The sequence below is a fragment of the Sphaerodactylus townsendi genome, linkage group LG01 (genome assembly GCF_021028975.2).
Source record: "Sphaerodactylus townsendi isolate TG3544 linkage group LG01, MPM_Stown_v2.3, whole genome shotgun sequence".
In the NCBI taxonomy this organism is placed as follows: Eukaryota; Metazoa; Chordata; class Lepidosauria; order Squamata; family Sphaerodactylidae; genus Sphaerodactylus; species Sphaerodactylus townsendi.
In genome coordinates, this window is record NC_059425.1 from 34,148,040 (window position 1) to 34,166,997 (window position 18,958).

Below are 18,958 nucleotides of genomic sequence, written 5' to 3' on the forward strand. Positions count from 1 at the left end.
AGGCATTTATCCGGCCCGCCAGGCATGGCGGCGATGGCTCCATTCATGTGCAGTGGGGGCTCGAGGGAGAGGAGGAACGGGCCCCAACAGCTGTTGATTGCAATTACATGACAGCACCCCCCAAATCTCCATGAATTTTCTGGACCCAGAGTTGGGAAACCTTACACGTGGTGCAACTTCCTGCTCCTTCCTCTCGGCTACTCCATGTGTTGCTCCTGTGGCTTTCTGTTCCGGCTCACTTCCCGATTGGCATCAGCCAGGCTGGGTGGGGAATCGCTTCGCTGGCTCAAGTTAGAGGAAGAAACCCAGGAAGATACCTGATCCTGGGTTAGATGGAATGCTTCATTGGGAAAGTTCTGCTTTTTTTTTTTACAGGGGAAGGTATTCCACAGCCTCCCCAACAATATTTGGGAGCTCCAACCAATTCTTGTAATTTTTTGATTACATAATTTTGGTCACTGTTCTAAAAATAGACCATGACAGAAAGGCTGAAAGGTGAAATCAAACATTTTACAATCATTTGTGCATAGGAATTTGTTCATAGTTTTTTTTTTTAGTCTGGCCCTCCAACAGTCTGAGGGACAGTGAACTGGCCCCCTGTTTAAAAAGTTTGGGGACCCCTGATCTAGGTTGTTAAGAAAAAAAGACACCGAGGCCCCTTCCGCACATGCAGAATAATGCACTTTCAATGTACTTTGCAGCTGGATTTTACTGTGCAGAACAGCAAGATCCACTTGCAAACAATTGTGAAAGTGGATTGAAAGAGCATTATTCTGCATGTGCAGAAGGGGCCCAAGAACCAGATCAGGCAGCGTATGGGGCTTCGGTTTTTTATGCAGCTCTCTTGTTTCATGATTATTATACTCATTTCTCCATCCAAACTAGAAATATAATCAAAGCCTTGATGCCTTTCTCTCCATCCATTGCCTCTGACTCTAGTCTTTGCTAAGAAGCTACCGAGATGGCCCTTGTGAAGGCAAAAAGGCAAGACACCTATATTGTAAAATAAAGCAATATTTTTAAAGTTATAACTTCTTTGAGACCAGTGAAGGAACTTGGTAGTTTAGCAGGGCTGGATTAAGACGTGCTGAGACTCTAAACTGTCCCAGGTATAAGAGGCACATAGTGTTACCAAAAATTGTAATTTAGTAATTTTTAGTATTATTACTTAGCTCACAGGTTAATTGTGCCTTAGAAACCAATAGTGGCTAAAAGCATAACTGTTTTTTCAAACATAAGTTTTCATGATTGCTAATAAATACAGGTTGCATCCTGCAATCATAGAGAGCTAAGGATTGCTAAATTGCATGAAGAGAGGGGTTATTTTGATTGCTTATGCAGTTTGTTGTGTAAGAAGTAGCAAGGATGAGAAGGTGGTCTCTGGAGACTCATAAATACACATACACCCAGACCCCAGAGGCGTAGCAAGGGGGGAAAGCGCCTGGTGCACCGGTGCATCCTCCACCCTGGAATGCCCCAGAATGCCCCGTCCCACCCCGGAACGCCCTTGCCACACCCCCACAGGGGCATGCACCCGGTGTGTTGTGCACCACACCGCCCTCTTGGAGCTACACCTCTGCCTGACCCTTGTGAATTTTTATGAGCTTCCAATAATGAAGTATGCTCTGACTGGGATCCATTAATATTTATTTATTTATTTATTCATTTATTTATTCATTCATTCATTCATTCATTCTTTCTTTCTTTCTTTCTTTCTTTCTTTCTTTCTTTCTTTCTTTCTTTCTTTCTTTCTTTCTTAGATGGTTTTTTAAAGGCCTCAGCAGAAAAGAATCCGAACGCCTCCTTATGGCACCAGGCAATGAAATGGGTTCATTCTTGGTACGGGAAAGTGAAACAAACCCAGGTAAGAAGCTCGAATGGTTTTTGCAGGTGATGCAGGGTTTTCCTCCCCCCCCCCCCCCCCCCGAGATGAGCTATAATCAGAGAAAGCAAATTACTTCCAAACCTAGCACTTGCCCCTGGCAGATGAATTGATAAAGCATGAAAGCACTCCTAAGCTGTGTTTTAAATTGTTGGCTTTATGTATTTTATGTACTTGGCTTTATGTATTTTATTTATATTGTAAACTGCCTTGAGCTCTGTAGGGGTGAAAGGTGGCTGATTTTGTAAATAAATAATACAATTGTTTTGGCAAACTGTTGACAACTCTATATTTCAAGTTCTGCCTTTGTCCCCAGTGGGGACTCAAAGTAGCTTCCATCGCTCTGCTCTTCACCATGTTATCCTTATATCAACCCTGTTTAGGATTGCGCTGTGGATCCCCCAGGTTTTTTAATGGTTCAAAGCACTTGTGGGGAGCAAAGCCAAACTGGAGTGGAATTGCCACTCTGAAGCTGTAGTTTAATCATGCCCTGTACATTTTTTTAAATTGTACAAATTCTAGATCATATCCCTTTCTCTAAACACAAACTTGATTTCCATTAAATTGCATATAATCAGCAAAATACACATTTGGGGGCTTTGTCTAACGGATACAACTTGCCAAATGAAGCTCTCCTTGGTGGAAAATTTCTCATTTGAAAAACACACACACACAATCAGTGCTATGTCAACCTGTGGTCATGCCCTATCCATTTCCTGTTGTGAGAATATTCTAGGATGTAATGTTGTCACTGAAGAAATACTGAAAGAGCCAGTCTTAATGCCAACAAATATTGTCAATTTCTCCTTTCCCTATTGCAGATGCCTTTTCCCTTTCTGTCAGGGACAACAGCTCATTTCAAGGGGATGTTGTCAAACATTACAAAATCAGCAAGATGAATAATGGAGGATATTACATCTGCCCCAGGATCACCTTCCCTTCCATTCAGGCACTTGTCAAGCATTACACAAGTAAGTTACCCTTCAAACAGTTACCCTCAGGGGTTGCAAGACTTAATAAAGCTCAAGAACTGAGATTTACCAGGTTGTTGTTGTTGTTTGTTTGTTTGTTTGTTTGTTTAACTTTTATACTGCCCGCCCCCGGAAGGCTCTGGGCGGTGTACAACATTTCAATATAACATAAATAAGCAAAAGGAGCCCTCTCAATAAATTAAATACAATATAAGATAAAATAAGGGCTCTAAGCATCAAATTAAAACCATTTAGAATACAGCATACAAAATGAAGTAAAATATAAATGTAAAAATAGCAGGAATGCATTCTGCTATGTCGTTCAACTCAAGTTGTGCAAAGCTCAAGATTGTAAGCCATCTTGAATCAAGAGGAGAGGCAGGATACCAATGTTTTAATAAATAAATAAAACAATAAATCACAGAATCAAAGAACCACAGAATTGGAAGTGGGTGTACAGGCCATCTAGTCCAACCCCCTGCTCGATGCAGGGTCAGCCTAGAGAGCATACCTGACAAGCGAGGGTCCAGCCACTGCTTGAAGACTGATGGTGAGAGAGAGTTACCACCTCCCTAGGCAGCCAATTTACTGAAAAACCTAAAAAACTGAAAAATAGGTTACCTAATATCCCACTAGTACCTTCCCACCCATAATTTAAACCCATTACTGAATTTAAACCCATTACTGAAGTCCTATCTTCTGCTGCCAACAGGAACAGCTCCTTGCCCTCCTCTAAGGGACACCTTTTCAAATACTGAAAGAGAGCAATCATGTCCCCCTTCAACCTCCCCTTCTCCAGATTATGAAACCAAAGTATGGCTGAGAAGGTCATCACAGTTCTGTAAATCTGTTGTGACTACCATTTTTCTGGCACAGAAGCCACAGCAACCATCTTATTTCTCATTTGACTCTATCTCTCTCTTACTCTTTCCCCCCCCTTTCCCCATCCTTACAGGATGTCCTTCATATTATAGGAGCTGGGTGGTTTGAGATAATCAAAACACCCTGTGATACAGCCCGGATCAGATCTTGTGAACAGGTCTTATTCAGGCTGCACAGCTGAGATTGCTGGACCGAAGCAAACTTTTCTGCAACGCAAATCAATTTTCCTGCTTATCATGCATGAAATGGAGGTTTAAGCTCTGTCACACATTGAAAGCAACATCTAAATTTGACAGCTCAGATTCTGCAAAACTGCCTCCATGTTGTGCAATATGTGAGTCAGTATAATTTACAACACTCAACCTGGACAACCCCAGGCAAGCCTGATCTTATCAGATCTCAGAAGCTAAGCAGGGTTGGCTCTGGCAAGTACTTGGATGGAAGATCTCCGAGGAATACCAATGTAGTGACATGGAGGCTGACAACACCAAGCCACCCCTGACCATCCCTTGCATTGAAAACTCTATGGGATTTCTAGTCATGCATACAAAAAAGAGTTCCCCAAGCTTGGCACCACTAGATAGAAATGGGGATGGAAAATAAAGAAGAAAGAAGGAGCAGCAGTGGCGTAGTGGTTAAGAGCAGGTGCATTCTAATCTGGAGGAACCGGGTCTGATTCCCCGCTCTGCCGCTTCAGCTGTGGAGGCTTGTCTGGGGAATTCAGATTAGCCTGTGCACTCCCACACATGCCAGCTGGGTGGCCTTGGGCTAGTCACAGTTCTTCTGAGCTCTCTCAGCCCCACCTGCCTCACAGGATGTTTGTTGTGAGGGGGGAAGGGCAAGGAGATCGTAAGCCCCTTTGAGTCTCCTACAGGAGAGAAAGGGGGGATATAAATCCAAACTCTTCTTCTTCTTCAAAGGGCAGAGGAAAATGAAAAATTAAATACAACACATTATACCTTAAGCACAAGAGGCCTCATCGGTTGACATTTTCATTTTCTGAAGCTTGTTTTCTTCAAATACTAGTAACCTGTGATATCATCCAACAGGTTAACAACTGTTGTGCCTCTGTTTATCTTCCATAAGCCTTTCTCCCAACACTGAAGCTTGTTGTAATGTCATTTATTGATTTGTTTATTCACCACCCTCCCCTAAAAAACCAATTGTTGGATTTATTCACCACCCTTCCCTAAAAGACCAATTTAGTCTGGATCCAACCCATCATCGTCTGCTCATAACTAATGTCTGCAAAGGAGTCTTTGCTCAGTAGTAGAGGGTTTGCTGTTCAGCCATAAATAGACGCTATCAATGGACTGCTAGAGCTTGAGAAGTATGGAAACAGCAGTGAACAGAACACAGCATTGGTGGAGGGCTTGGCGTGGAGAGGTTATCAGCACATCAACCTTGACTACTTACTTCTTTTTCAAAGGGATCCTCTGGCAAAAGAGGTTGCTGACCAGAGTCCTGAAAAATACACCAGCATCTTGCAACACCCTCTGAAAACTGGCTTAACTTGTTCTTCCCTCACACTTTGTGTTCTTTGCAGCTAATGAAGATGGCATGTGCCAGAGGCTAAGAGCTCCATGTGTATCTCTAGCTCCGCAAAGACCCTGGGGCACGGATGAATGGGAGATCCCTCGGGAATCTCTGAAACTTATCAAGAAGCTGGGTTCAGGCCAGTTCGGGGAGGTGTGGATGGGTAAGTGTAGGGTAGTATTGTCTGTGCTGGGAAAGGTGGAGGCAGTGTGAGCTTTATGAGCTTTTGTCCATCTAATTTTCAAATGCAATTCAAAATGTTGGCTTTTACCTCTGAAGCCAGGGTGTCGGGTGACTCAAAGAATGTGTGGACTTCTTTTATGTTTTGATCATCAACTGAGGCCCTGTTCTGAGTGCCACCAGAAAGGCCGGAGCACTTTCCCTATAAGGGAAAGCCAAAAGTATAGAGTTTTTCAGTTTAGAAAAAAAGAAAGGTAAGGGGAGGAACATGACATATGTTCTTAAAATGAAGCATCGTTTGGAAATAGCTAACATGCAGAACATTGATTCAGTTGAAATGTGATGTTGGAGGAGATACCAAGGACTGCTGGAAAGACAAATAAGTGGGTTCTAGATTAAATCATGGCTGAATTCTCCCTGGAAGCTAAAATGACTGAACTGAGACTATAGTACTTTGGTACATTAAGAAAAGGACATTAAGTACATGGTACATTGAGAATTACTGGGAAAGATGGGGAAAGTCGAAGGAAGGGAGGAAAACCCAACATGAGCTGGATTGACTCTATGAAGGAAGCCATGGCCATCAGTCTGCAAGACATTTCAATGAAAATAGTCATGATCCTAGCCCTAAGGCTAATGAGCAGAGAAGTCTGTAGACCTCAAGGCAGGCGGTTTTTGGCCTCAGGCCTTGCTTCAATTTTTTTTTTCAGGACTGCATTTCTTAGGCACCCTCTAAATCTCAGGAATGGCTAGGGAAAGGGAGGGGAAAGGGGAGCCAATTGCTGTTGAGAAAGCACATAGAAGACCCTGCACGATGAGGGAGGTTGTCCATTTCATCAAAGCTGGGCTGTGGTGAGGCTGCTTGTGAAGGGAATGGATCCCTCACCCCAAAGAAAGCACATTAATCTTACAGCGATTGAGCACTGAAGTAGAGTTAGGATGTTAGTGAGTAAATTGTGTTACAGAAGTTCACTGTGGGGGGGGGGGGGTTGCAGCTGGCTTTGTTCTATTGGAATTTCTCCCTGTGTGATTATAATGGGTTAGAGTTGCCCCCACTGGGGACGACGATTTAGCAGCCATAAATTGAGGCCTTGGCTTGGTTGCCATTGGCACAATTACATCACTTCTGAAAGTGACATCAGTACACCAATGGCAACCAGCCCAAGGCCTCTTTTATGACCAGTAAGTGCCCATCCCTCCCCTGCCAGTTGCCAGAGGTTACCTGGCAATCCTATAATGGACCCTCGTTTCATAGTTATTTAGATCTAATTTCATAGTTATTTAGATCAAGCATGGCGAGTATTCACTAGTTAAATCATCAAAAAAATCTTCCCCTGCAGGATATTACAAGAACAATGTGAAAGTAGCCGTCAAGACTCTGAAAGAAGGCAGCATGCCCCCAGATGCTTTCTTGGCCGAGGCCAACTTAATGAAAAAGCTTCAGCACAGCAAGCTGGTTCGACTGTATGCTGTTGTCACTCAACATCCCATTTTCATTGTAACAGAATACATGGCCAATGGTAAGAATTACATTTAAATGCAGCTGTATGTAGATTTGTATTGCTCTGCCACAGAATACAGAAACTGATGTTTAACAGATTGCAGTCTCTTTAGAACTTCTTTGGTGTATTTCCCCAGCATGCACTAAGAATATTTGAAAGCGTTGCTTTTTCTTGTAGTAAAAGGCTTTGTGAAACAGCAGGGTGAATTTACGTAACACCATTTCACAGGGAAATGTCACTGTGTGGTGCAAAATCCCAGAAGAGTTTCCATGCTTACTCACTGTTGCCTGCCTTAACAAAATACAGAATCCCAAGGAAATACGAGTTCCCCCTGTCTTTGGGATGTTTCTTTAAGTGATGTCATAAACTATGACAGACAGATCCTACACAGATCTCTAAGAAACATTTATGTGAGATCTGTGTCATTTTATCATAGATGGAAACATGCATCTTACTCTTGAGTTGCAGGGCTGTGGGAGCTGGGCTTCTTCCTGAGGCTGAAACTGAAGCTGAGTTCTCACAGAATTAAACTGAAGTCCAGTGGCACCTGAAAAGCTAATAGCATGTATTTTAGTATGAGTTTTCATGAGAAACCCTGCAGCTCAAAGTGGTAAGATGCAGTACTGCAGCCAAAGCTCTAGAAGTCCTAGAGCAGTGGTGGCGAACCTTTGGCACTCCAGATGTTATGGACTACAATGCCCATCAGCCCCTGACAACATGGCCAATTGGCCATGCTGGCAGGGGCTGATGGGAATTGTAGTCCATAACATCTGGAGTGCCAAAGGTTCGCCACCACGGTCCTAGAGAATCATTATGAAGGTCATTTCCCAGCTATTTTTCTCCTGCTCCTCTATTTCTTGAAGACAGGGGTTGTGAAGGTCTATTTGACACAGGCAGACAAACTGCAGACCTGTGCTGGATGGAATCCTGTCACAATCTCTGCTGGTTGTGGTGGTATTTGAGAATCTCTCAACAAAATAGAGTGTGATGGCATAGTATCTCAAAGTGCAATCCCAAATGCAGCTGCACCCTTCGAAATACATTGATTTCAATATACTTCTAAGGATGTAGCTTTGTTTAAGGCTGCACTGGTGATCCTCATGGCTGTCTCTGTCCTTACAGCCACTTGCACGGCCATCTCCTTCAGACCACATTATGTTTTTCTTCCCTTGCAGGGTGCCTGCTGGATTTCTTGAAGACCCAAGAAGGAAATAATCTACCTGTTACAAAACTTATAGATCTGTCAGCCCAGGTGAGTAAACTGACCCAACACAAGCTGTGCCAGAGTGAGGTCTGGATCATTTCTTGTACCTGGATGCTGGGATTGTGCATTTTGACAGGGCAAAGCAAGCCCTAGGCTGCCCAAATGATTTTCAGACTGAACCCAAATAGGCCAGATGTGGCCTGGCCTCCAGACAACAGGGTTACCCACCCCTGGAAACTGCAGGGGTGGACCTAGCTTCCAGCATTCTTTCCAGCTGCAGTTGGGAACTGATTTTTTCCCCCAACCTGTAGCCCTCCTTCTGTCCTCCCCCAATAAGGGACTCCTTATGAATCCCTTTCCCACTAATCCAAGGGGATCTGCCCTCTTCAGCCCCAGTCTTCACAGAGTAAATCCTCCTCCCCAGGCACAGGTCTACCTACTAGGATGGGGGAAGCAACCAAGTCCTCTAGAGCCCAAGTCTATCTACTTGGACAGGGAAGTGGCCCCTGCTTTTCCCTAAGGAAGCACCCTAAGGAAACAGGAACTTAGACTGCATGAGGAAATGCAAACTGAAAAGAGAGTACAACCACAGGCATGGTGGCACTGCCTGGGAAATGCAGCTAGTGAGGCAGAGGCACAGTTTTTTTTCTTTAGCCAGATTCTTCCCTCTTTTTGACCTCCAAAATTCTTTTTGACCTCCAAAAACTCCATTTTTTGACCTGTGACACCTTACATTTCTGAACTGTGACTGTGGGATATAAACTTTGAGACAAAGTTTGTGAATTTCAAAACCAAATGCCGACATTCCAAATTAATTTGGGGGCAAGGTTTGAGGGTGAATTTTGAATGAATGGTAAAATATTTAGGTAAGCCCTCCTGTTTTGGTGATTATGCTCATAATTACAGCTTTGAATCTTTTCAAGTAGTTCTTCATACAACACAAAATGTTTGTATGTGGTGATGGCAATAGGCAGGCAGTTGGCAGAACAGAGGTCTATCAATGGCTATTAGCTACAATGCCTAAACTATTCAGAGATAGATGTTGAGGAAGAAAACAGCAGGGGAAGACAGTGGCCTTCATATTGTGCTCATAGATGGCCTAGAACAGGGGTAGGGAACCTGCGGCTCAAGAGCCGCATGCTCTTTCTGCTCCTCTGCACTGCGTTCCCATCGCAGCCCGCAGCCACCGGTTTCATTCCTTGCCTCGGCCTCTGCAGGCAGCAGGGCGGGCGCGACCAATTGCCTCATGCGGCCGCTTGGCAGCGCCGCGGGCTTCCCCTCTCACTTTGTTTGAGCAGGGAGGGTGCTTTCCCGGCGGCCGGCAAGGCCGAGCCGCTGGCCCCATCCTTGTCCACCCTGCAGGCAGCAGGGCGGGTGCATCAATGCACTTCTCAAAATGAGTGGAGTAAAAGGTAAAAAAGCCCAATATATACAGTGTTATCTTTATTTTAAATGTCAAAAATTATTTGCGGCTCCAAGTGTTTTCTTTTCTTGTGGGAAAAAATCGGGTCCTAAAATGGCTCTTTGAGATGTTAAAGGTTCCTACCCCTGGTTTAGAAACAGTGCAGTGGCGAATCCTTATCACTCCAGATGTTATGGATTGTTGCAGCTTCATCAGCCCCTGCCAGTTGACCATGCTGGCAGGGGCTGATGGGAATTGTAGTCCATAACATCTGGAGTGCCAAAGGTTCGCCACCACGGGCCTAGAAGCATCAGGTTGTCCACAGTAGGAAACAGAGTGGTGGACTAAATGGACCTTTGGTTTGAATCTGCAAGACTTTTTATGTACTTGCATGGGAGGAACACACAGACGTAGGAGTGCTGTTGTTTTTGTGGCCTGTTTAAGGGATTCCAAGATGATGCCCATGAGAACAGACTACTGGATTAGATAGACCATTGGTTTATTATTGTAGACCAATTTTCATTTCCTGGTTTGCTGGCTTTCCATTGCCTTTCCATTGCCAGCGTGGTGTAGCGGTTAAGAGCAGACAGATTCTAATCCAGGGAGCCGGGTTTGATTCCCCGCTTCTCTATCTTGGTGAGGGAAGATCTCTCTGGTGAACCGGATAGATTTCCCCATTCCCTACATTCCTGCTGGGTGACCTTGGGCCGGTCACGTTCTCTCAGCCCCACCTAACCTCACAAGGTGATTGTTGTGGGGAGAGGAAGGGAATGAGTTTATATGTCACTTTGAGTCTCCTAACCAGGAAAGAAAGGTGGAGTATAGATCCAAGCTCTTCCTCTTTAAAAAAAAAATGGCGCAGCAGTGGTGTAGGAGGTTAAGAGCTCGTGTATCTAATCTGGAGGAACCGGGTTTGATTCCCAGCTCTGCCGCCTGAGCTGTGGAGGCTTATCTGGGGAATTCAGATTAGCCTGTACACTCCCACACATGCCAGCTGGGTGACCTTGGGCTAGTCACAGCTTTTCGGAGCTCTCTCAGCCCCACCTACCTCACAGGGTGTTTGTTGTGAGGGGGGAAGGGCAAGGAGATTGTAAGCCCCTTTGAGTCTCCTGCAGGAGAGAAAGGGGGGATATAAATCCAAACTCTTATTATTACTATTATTTAGTTTGGTAAAATGGCTGCAGTTTCAGTGAACCACAGACCTGGTCATCTTGACTGTATCATGTGCATAATCAGCAAAACAACAACACCCATCAAGACACAAAAATTCAGCTCAAATCTAAAATTAGAAAGTTATCAGAGCACAATTTTTGTGGCCAAGCCCAGCCATCACTTCCTCTCCGGTGCTTGCTTGAGTTCAGAGGAAACCCACCATCTGCCACTATCACTAGCATCAGGACAGGAAGTGACGCCAGTTTCTCCATTTTCCATTTAGGTAAATGCCATTCAATGTGAAAGCATGTCAACCTGAGCGTGCAGTACACTTGTATAAAGTATATCTTAATATCCTATTTGAAACCACATGAAGGCAAAGAAGTGTCCAAAACCAGAACCTCTGTGTGAAAAATTCTTATGTCTCATTAGTCTGAAAAAAAATGGATGGTTAGCCATTTTTTAAAACATCAATTACGCAAAGCTTTCTTCTATAGCAGCTAAAGCCTGGACTGCTTCGGAGGCATTTATCCATACTGTGTGGCATTTTCGCAGACATGAATGTTTTGATCTTGTGTGCAGAGTGTCCTGGTTATAGGAGGGTTATAGAAGTTACCTCACTACTGTTCAAATATTATTTGTACTCAAGATTTTGTTCTTCAAGAAAGAGAAATTAGGTCCTGGAAAGAAATTGCAGAGTACTCTTCTGATCTGCCTTCAAGGGAGGGAGGGGTTCACATCAAAGCAGACAGAGCATAAAGATGGGGGATGGGTCATAGCTCAGTGGTAATGCTCTGGGTTCGTATGTATGTAGACAGTCCCTGGCAAGTCCAGTGAAAGGATCTCAAATAGAAGGCATTAGGAAACATCTTTCTCTGCCTGAGATTCTTGGGAGTCAGTCAGAATAGAGGCCCAGTTTGGTTTAGCGGTGAGAGGGCTGGATTAGGACTGGGAAAGCCCAGGTTCTAATCTCCTCCCTGACTTGATGCTCCCTGGGTGATCTTGAACGAGTTTCTCCCTCTCTCTCTCTCAGTCAAACATATTTTACAAGGTTGTTGTGAAGATAAAATGAAGGAAGGAACACTGTGCGCCACCCAGAACTCCTGGAAAGAAGGATGTCCCCATCCACGTATAATCCACTGAATGGCGCGGATGGGGCCAGAGATAAGAATCTCTTTGGAAATGCTAACTTTTAGGTTTTGAGATTTTATATCCAGACTCATTTCAAATTTCATTTTTCAGGAACGAAATGTGTAATTTATTATTTTTTTAAAGCTGTTCTGTGAGGGGGGTGGTGGGGGGTGGGGGTTTCCATTCAAAAGTTTTTCCAGCTTGGAGGAACAGAACTAGTTGTGAATTTCTGAAAAATGTCTTTGAGGGCTGATTTGTGGTAGTTTGGGGAAAGCATAAAGGAATCTTGAGGACTAATTGTTATCTTTGGGGATTGCCATATTACATTCTGTTGCCCATATGAAATTAATGATAATTCCATACAGCTACATTTTGTGGCTCTTCTTTATCTTTGCAGGTTGCTGAAGGGATGGCGTACATCGAGAGAATGAACTTCATCCACAGAGACCTCAGAGCAGCCAATATTCTTGTTTCTGAGACGCTCTGCTGCAAAGTTGCGGATTTTGGCCTCGCTAGGCTCATAGAGAATGAATATCTTGCCAGAGAAGGTCAGTTCAAGGGTGGTAGCCTTTTAATGAAGACAGCAGAATTGTTATGAGTCCCCTCACATGTGGCAACAGCAAGCACAGTTTATAACCTAGGGGTGTGCACCATTTTTTCAGATTTGGGGTTTTTGGACTCGAAATTTTCCGTAAAGCCAAACACTAATACCAGTAAATGAGTTTTTTCAGGGTTTTGTTTTTTTTGAAAATTCAAACATTTGCAATTCCATTAAAATCAATGGGATTTTTTGAGGCTCTGGTGGGCTTGGTGAAGTTTGGTTCAGGGGGTCCAATTTTATGAGCCCCCAATGTGGTGCCCCCCATCTTCCATTGGAGTTTTCAAATATTTTCAGTGGAAGTTGAAAGCATCACCTTTGGGCTTCACAAGAATTTTTGGCCTGCCTCTCCCTCCCCCTCCCACATCAGAAGAAGATAAGGGTTTCCAACCAAAAGATAGAAGGGGTAAAAGAAGTCCCTCCCCAAACCATTTTAAGGACACAACACAAAAACCAAAAACAACCACATGCAAGGCAATTGAAGGTCCTATGGGTCTTGTGAATTCTGTAGCCTCCCCCCAGCCCACCTATAGGCCAAAGAAAAAATGTGCACACTTCACCAAAAAAATCAAATTATTTTAAAATATACCAATTATTTCAAACTGTTTGACATCATCTTCTCCATGTATCAGGCAAGCAGCAAGAATCCAACAAGACAGCCAGTAATCCATGAGGTATAGCTCAGACAAAAAAAACAGAAACTCAAAGGGAGGAGCAGCAGCTGAAGCCAGACTTTGCACTGAACTCTCAACCCTCTGTCTGGAATGGTGTCTGCTAGAACCAGGCCTCCTACTTATGCTCTTTAGTCATGCACAAAAAATGTGAAATAGATCCACGTAAAAAACATCTGTGATTGGTCAAAGAGCAGTGTTGTCCCTAACCTGAAATCCTATTGGCCCCTCTAACTTTTCATGATTTCCCAAGTCGCAAGCTTTGCTGTTATCTGTGAAACATAAGCTGATTCTCTACTGAAATTCTCTCATATGATCCAGTAACCAAAGTAAATTTGCAGTATGATCTCTTCCTCTTCCTTATCTGAATCCAACTTGAACATTTCTCATTCTCTGTATGGTAACAGTCTTTGCTATAAAAATTTGAGCATCACTTTACTAACATGAAAAATTAATAAAATGGTTTAATAGTTGCTGCAATCTTTGACATCTCCTTTTTTGGGAATTGGAATGTAAATTCACCATTTCTAGCCTGTGTTTTTCAGATTTGTTGGCATATTGCTACAATAGCTAGCCCAAAGCAGAGCCTTTGCGGTTGTGGAACTGTTGTAGGAACTTTTGGCACCAAATGCTTAAAACGTTCCTATTCTCTCTGATTCCCTCATTCTTTCTAAATTATTTTTATGGCTAATTTTGGTTGCTTTCTGCTGTTTTCTGCTTGCTATAATTTTAATGTTTTTAGATTCTTTCTGTTTTATCATTTTGGGCACTGATTTAGGCTATAAAATGTGACTTCAATTCTATACATAAACAGATGGATGAATGGATGCTGTCACAAATGTTTTAACAAATGCTCCCTGACCTTCCCCTTCCCCAACAAAGATAGTGAGGGAAAAGTCTGGAAAGAGACTTGATGTTCAAAGTCTGAATCTTGCCCAAAGTATCATGATAGCTTCTGATCACAAATTTACTTCTTCCTGACAGGTGCCAAATTCCCTATCAAATGGACAGCACCAGAAGCAATCAACTATGGGGTTTTCACAATCAAGTCTGATGTCTGGTCCTTTGGAATTCTATTAACTGAAATTATCACATATGGACGGTGTCCCTACCCGGGTATGGGAGACATATAATATCACTTCCTAGCAATGCATTTATTAATTTATTCTTACTGGATTCCTAGCTAATCCACATGCTCAGGATGGACAATTTATTTTTTATTTGTTTCAAAAAATTAACTGATCCTCTTAAGAGTAGTTTCAGCAGCTGGTTGGCCCATTAAGCATAGAACGCTTACCTTAAGGTCTTCAGGGGCTCTTCCATGAGCAGTGGGCTTGCAGAGAGGTCTCCTTACATTTTTCTGTTTACATGGGAGGAGCCATCATCTGCCTACACCAAAACTAGCTTCCTGATCTCAATGGGCCTCTGCAATTTTTCATGGTTTTCTTAACTCTGCCTATCCACTCCTCTTAAAGGCACAGATCTAATCATACCAGTGATTGCACATAAAGTGCTTTATCAAAGTCCTTCAAAATGCATTTATATCGATATAACTATGATAGCAAGTTTATTGATATTGTAGCCCCTTTCCCAATGTAACTCCCTTCCCCCTCCCCCCCCCAAAAAAAAGAAGCAAGGTCATTCCCAGGACTACATTCTGTTGAAGAAGGGGGACATGAGAGCTGAGATCTCTCCTGAGATTACTACTAATTTCCAGGCGACAGATATCAGTTCACCAGGATAAAATGGTCACTTTGGCAGAGGGACCCTATCACATTATACCCCACTGAAGTCCCATTGCTTCCACAACCCCACCTTTCTCAAGTTCCACTCCCCCCACCCCAATCTCCACGTATTTACCAAACCAGAGCTGGCAACCCTTTCTGAGTACGCCTGTTCCACTGAGGATCCACTCTGTCAGGATATTCTGCCCAATGATAGCTGAAAGCTCTTTTCATTTAATTTCAGTCCATTGGTTCTTGTCTGACTTTATGTGGCAACAGAAAACAACTGTGCTCCAGTTCTTCCATGGTAGTTAATAACACTTCCTGGCCACCCCAGATCTTCTTCACCACCACCTTAAGGGTGCAGCTTAATAGGTGAACCTGCTCCTCTCTGGTTAGGGTTTGGGCCCTCTGCCCCACCTTTGTCTCAGGCCTAATTAGTCATCATTGCCCCAAACTGCTGCTCCAAATGACAACCATATACTGTTGGTGTGCCTGCCCATACTTGCCCTGTGAGATGTATGGACCCCAACTTCTTCAGGCAGGGAAACCACTCACTGACCTGTCATATTTTTCCCGCCTTTTTTCTTGAGGGACTGAGCTGCTTCAGATAATGGTAGTGTAAAGTAATATAGAAGCACTTTTTCTCAGCCCTATAACTGACCCACATAATGTTGCCACATAAAGTCAGCCCGTTATTGTAACCTTTCTAAGCAAACCCCTTAATAAGGCACACAAAATAATAATAATGAGGCAGATTTTAAACTTTTAAACTTAAACAGAATAAAGGATTTGTTAATAGAGAGGAGATGGGAAAGGAGATAAGTAACTTAGAGGGAATGAATGGATAAGGCAGAAGAAATGTGTGTGTGTGTGTGTCCATCCCCTTAGGCATCACACTCAGTTATTTGTTTCTGAGTGTTTACATATTTAGTTCATTGTTTCTGAGTGTTTACATATTTAGTTCATTGAGGTAAGGTGGGTTACTAAAAAAAATAAAAGCCATGCTTAAAAGGATATTTTAAAGGCATTTTATTTTATTCCCTCTCTTTTGCAGCCATGACCAATCCTGAAGTCATCCAGTGCTTAACACTTGGTTACAGGATGGCCCGTCCATCAAACTGCCCACCTGAACTTTATGCAATCATGTTGAAATGCTGGCAGAACAATCCCGAAGAAAGGCCTACATTTGAATACCTCCAGTCCACCCTTGAGGACTTTTATACAACCACAGAAAAAGCATACCAGGCTGAGCCTGCATTTTAGCTGCTATTTATGACATATTTACGGAGGACAAAAGAATTGCACTGCTGAATGCTGACGAGACAGATGTTCAGACTTTCTTCTGAGTGGCATGTTAGCAACTCAGTTTGGTTTCTCTGCCTTCGACATAGTCTTTGTGGTCCTCACCCCAGTGGCCTTGTCGGGGCCAACTATGGGGCAGATGTCACCTTATTTTCACCAAATGTTTCAGTTTGGAGCTTTAAAACATTTTTTGTCCTGCTCTGATATTTTCTCTGCAAACCTCCACCAGGTTTGTAGAACAATCTCCCCCATCTAAACATGTCTCAATGTGCAGATTTTTTCATCAGCATACTGGAGCCATGGTTCAAAATTAGCTATAAAATTAGCTGCTCGGGAGCAGCAGCAGCAGAAGGCCATTGCTTTCACATCTTGCATGTAAACTCCCAAAGGTATCTGGTGGGCCACTGCGAGTAGCAGAGTGCTGGACTAGATGGACTCTGGTCTGATCCAGCAGGCTCTTTCTTATGTTCTTATGTTCTTAACAAGTGGAGATCCACAAAACCCACAGGGGGGAATCCCATCTTCCATTCCCCCCACACACACTCATCTTCCTGACTGCAGCTGTAAGCCACCACTGCCATGGACTGGTCTGCCAGCAGTCACTGGGCAGCATTGAAGCAGCTCCTGGACCCCACTGTTGCCACAGCCTATATGGTGGCGGAGGTCAGAGGGAGTCACTCTGGTCCCAGCCGGGCCAGCAGCAGATGGAGGAAGGCTTAAATGTTAGGTGCGTTCTCTGTACAGGCACAGAGAATGCTTTTGTAATTTTCTGATTTTTCTGCAAACTTGGGGAGTGCCCCAAGTTTGAAGAAACATCTATTTGGCATAAGTGTGCCCCATCTGTGGATTTAAGTATGAGCCAATAGGGGGAACAGTTAGATATTAGATATATAGATTTTTTTTTCTATTGTCACCGGCAAGTATAGTGAACTGAGCTTTTTCTTGGGTCCTGGTGCAGGGTGCTGTACATGGGGATGCAAAAGCAAATGTCACAGCAGCCACGATGACATTTCCAATTCTACTGCCAGAACTCACTATGGTGCACCCACCTCAACAGCTAGGGAAGGGAAGTGGTTGTGGCTAAGGATACCTGCTCATGTAGGGGACGGTACAGCTCAAACAGGGGATGGTACAGCTCAAACATGGAACACTGAGTTGAGACAAACATCTCAAGATCTCCTTCCCATATTCACTCCTGTGTCACTGCCATGTGGTATAGCTGTCATGTGGTATAGTTGACCCTTTCCTCCTACATCAGAGCATCCACAAGGGCACCTCTGCAGATCTTCCACAGAAAGCACACCTCATGGTTCAAAGGTGCTTGTTAGACCTCACCACCGCCTTAGTAGACTTAGTGCAAACTCTACAACTCCCAACCCATTCCTGAAGCTGTGCTTTTCAGGGGATGATTGGTGGTAGTTGGCAAGCTAGATTTTGGGGAGGCCTTAACTGGTATTGCTGATTGCATTGCTACATTTCTGAGCTACTCCAGACTTTCTCAGAACACAGAATGTAACCCTAGTGTAGGCAGTTAGGTGATGAATGTAAAATCTTGGCTTCAAATCCCTGCTGGGCCATCACTTGAGCCAGCCAGATGTTTTTTAATCTGAACTACCCATCAGGGTTGTTGTGAAGATGAAATGGGGGGGGGGAACAGCCTTGCATACTACTCTGAGCTGCATGGAACAAGAGTTGGAGTACCAAGATAATAAAAAACATGTATTAAAAGTACATTCTCCAATATTTTTGTAAGGAGATACTATATTATAGGTATTTATTTTGCGGGGCTAGAAGAAGACATGCTACAGATCAAACCCACTATTTTCAATGTTTGGGAAAACAAACACTTCAAGAAAGGAAGAAAGGAAGCAGTGCCCAGAACCTAGGACTCAGAAGAGGCTGAATTAATGTCTGATAGTGCAGGGCATAATGGGGAGGAAGAGAAGCTGGCAACCTTGTAGCACACATCAGTAGGGTAATGGCACAGCTCTCTCTTGCATTCTCAGACATGTATGTGAATCCAGAGCCTCAAGAATGCTCAACCCACGCATAAAGTAATATGAGAACGGAAGGATGTTCAATGCAGCGCTCATGTGGAAGACATGGTAGAAGTGCCTAGTGTGACTGGCCAATTTCAAACAAGAACATAAATGTGACACTGTTGTGTGCTGCTCTGTGTAGAGTGTGCTACTTTGCTCAGCAGAAGGGAGTTCTAGATGACAGTCCCATGTCTAGTGGAGTATGGAGGACATGGCTTCCTTCTCTGGTCTCTTTCATCCCCTGTCATATATTTCAGAGAAGAAGTGCAGCAAAACCAATTATCAGGGCCTTAGACAGGCTGACAGAGGCATTGGCTGCACTTAATGGTAATCCTCTGAAGATGCCTCTGATTGTGACTATTAGATCCTCTGAAGATGCCAGCCACAGATGCAGGTGAAAGGTCAGGAGAAAACGCTACTGGAACATGACCGAACAGCCCTGAAAACCCACAACACTCCAGTGATTCCAGCCGTGAAAGCCTTCAACAATACAATGTCAGGTCTTCTTGCCAGGAAACCTCCCCAGATGGAGGTGGCAGAAACAACAAGGAAGCGAGGGGCAAAATGGTGGGTTGGCTTGGCAGATATCAGCAGGACATAGGGACACTTCCTCTAGTGAAACAAAAAAGTGCTGGAAAACCACACTGCAGAGCAACAGTCTTGGGATAAATGCTGCATGTGTAAACGGCTTCTGTCTCAGTCTTGTCAATTTGGGCTGATAGCAGCTGTCAGAGGCCTACAGTAGAAGTCTTTCCCTGCCCTTATACTCAAGATTCAGG

General features: G+C 43.8%; 1 protein-coding gene across 1 annotated transcript in view; it reads left to right on the plus strand.

Annotated features, from left to right (window-relative positions):
• BLK (BLK proto-oncogene, Src family tyrosine kinase) overlaps positions 1 to 16,101 on the plus strand; it is a 29,442-nt gene extending 13,341 nt beyond the window's left edge. The window contains exons 5-12 of the mRNA XM_048504719.1: positions 1,761 to 1,864; positions 2,704 to 2,853; positions 5,282 to 5,434; positions 6,792 to 6,971; positions 8,129 to 8,205; positions 12,240 to 12,390; positions 14,096 to 14,227; positions 15,893 to 16,101. Coding sequence (XP_048360676.1) covers positions 1,761 to 1,864; positions 2,704 to 2,853; positions 5,282 to 5,434; positions 6,792 to 6,971; positions 8,129 to 8,205; positions 12,240 to 12,390; positions 14,096 to 14,227; positions 15,893 to 16,101 — 1,156 coding nt within the window. The remainder of the gene's footprint in view (positions 1 to 1,760; positions 1,865 to 2,703; positions 2,854 to 5,281; positions 5,435 to 6,791; positions 6,972 to 8,128; positions 8,206 to 12,239; positions 12,391 to 14,095; positions 14,228 to 15,892) is intronic.
• Positions 16,102 to 18,958: the final 2,857 nt, after the last annotated feature.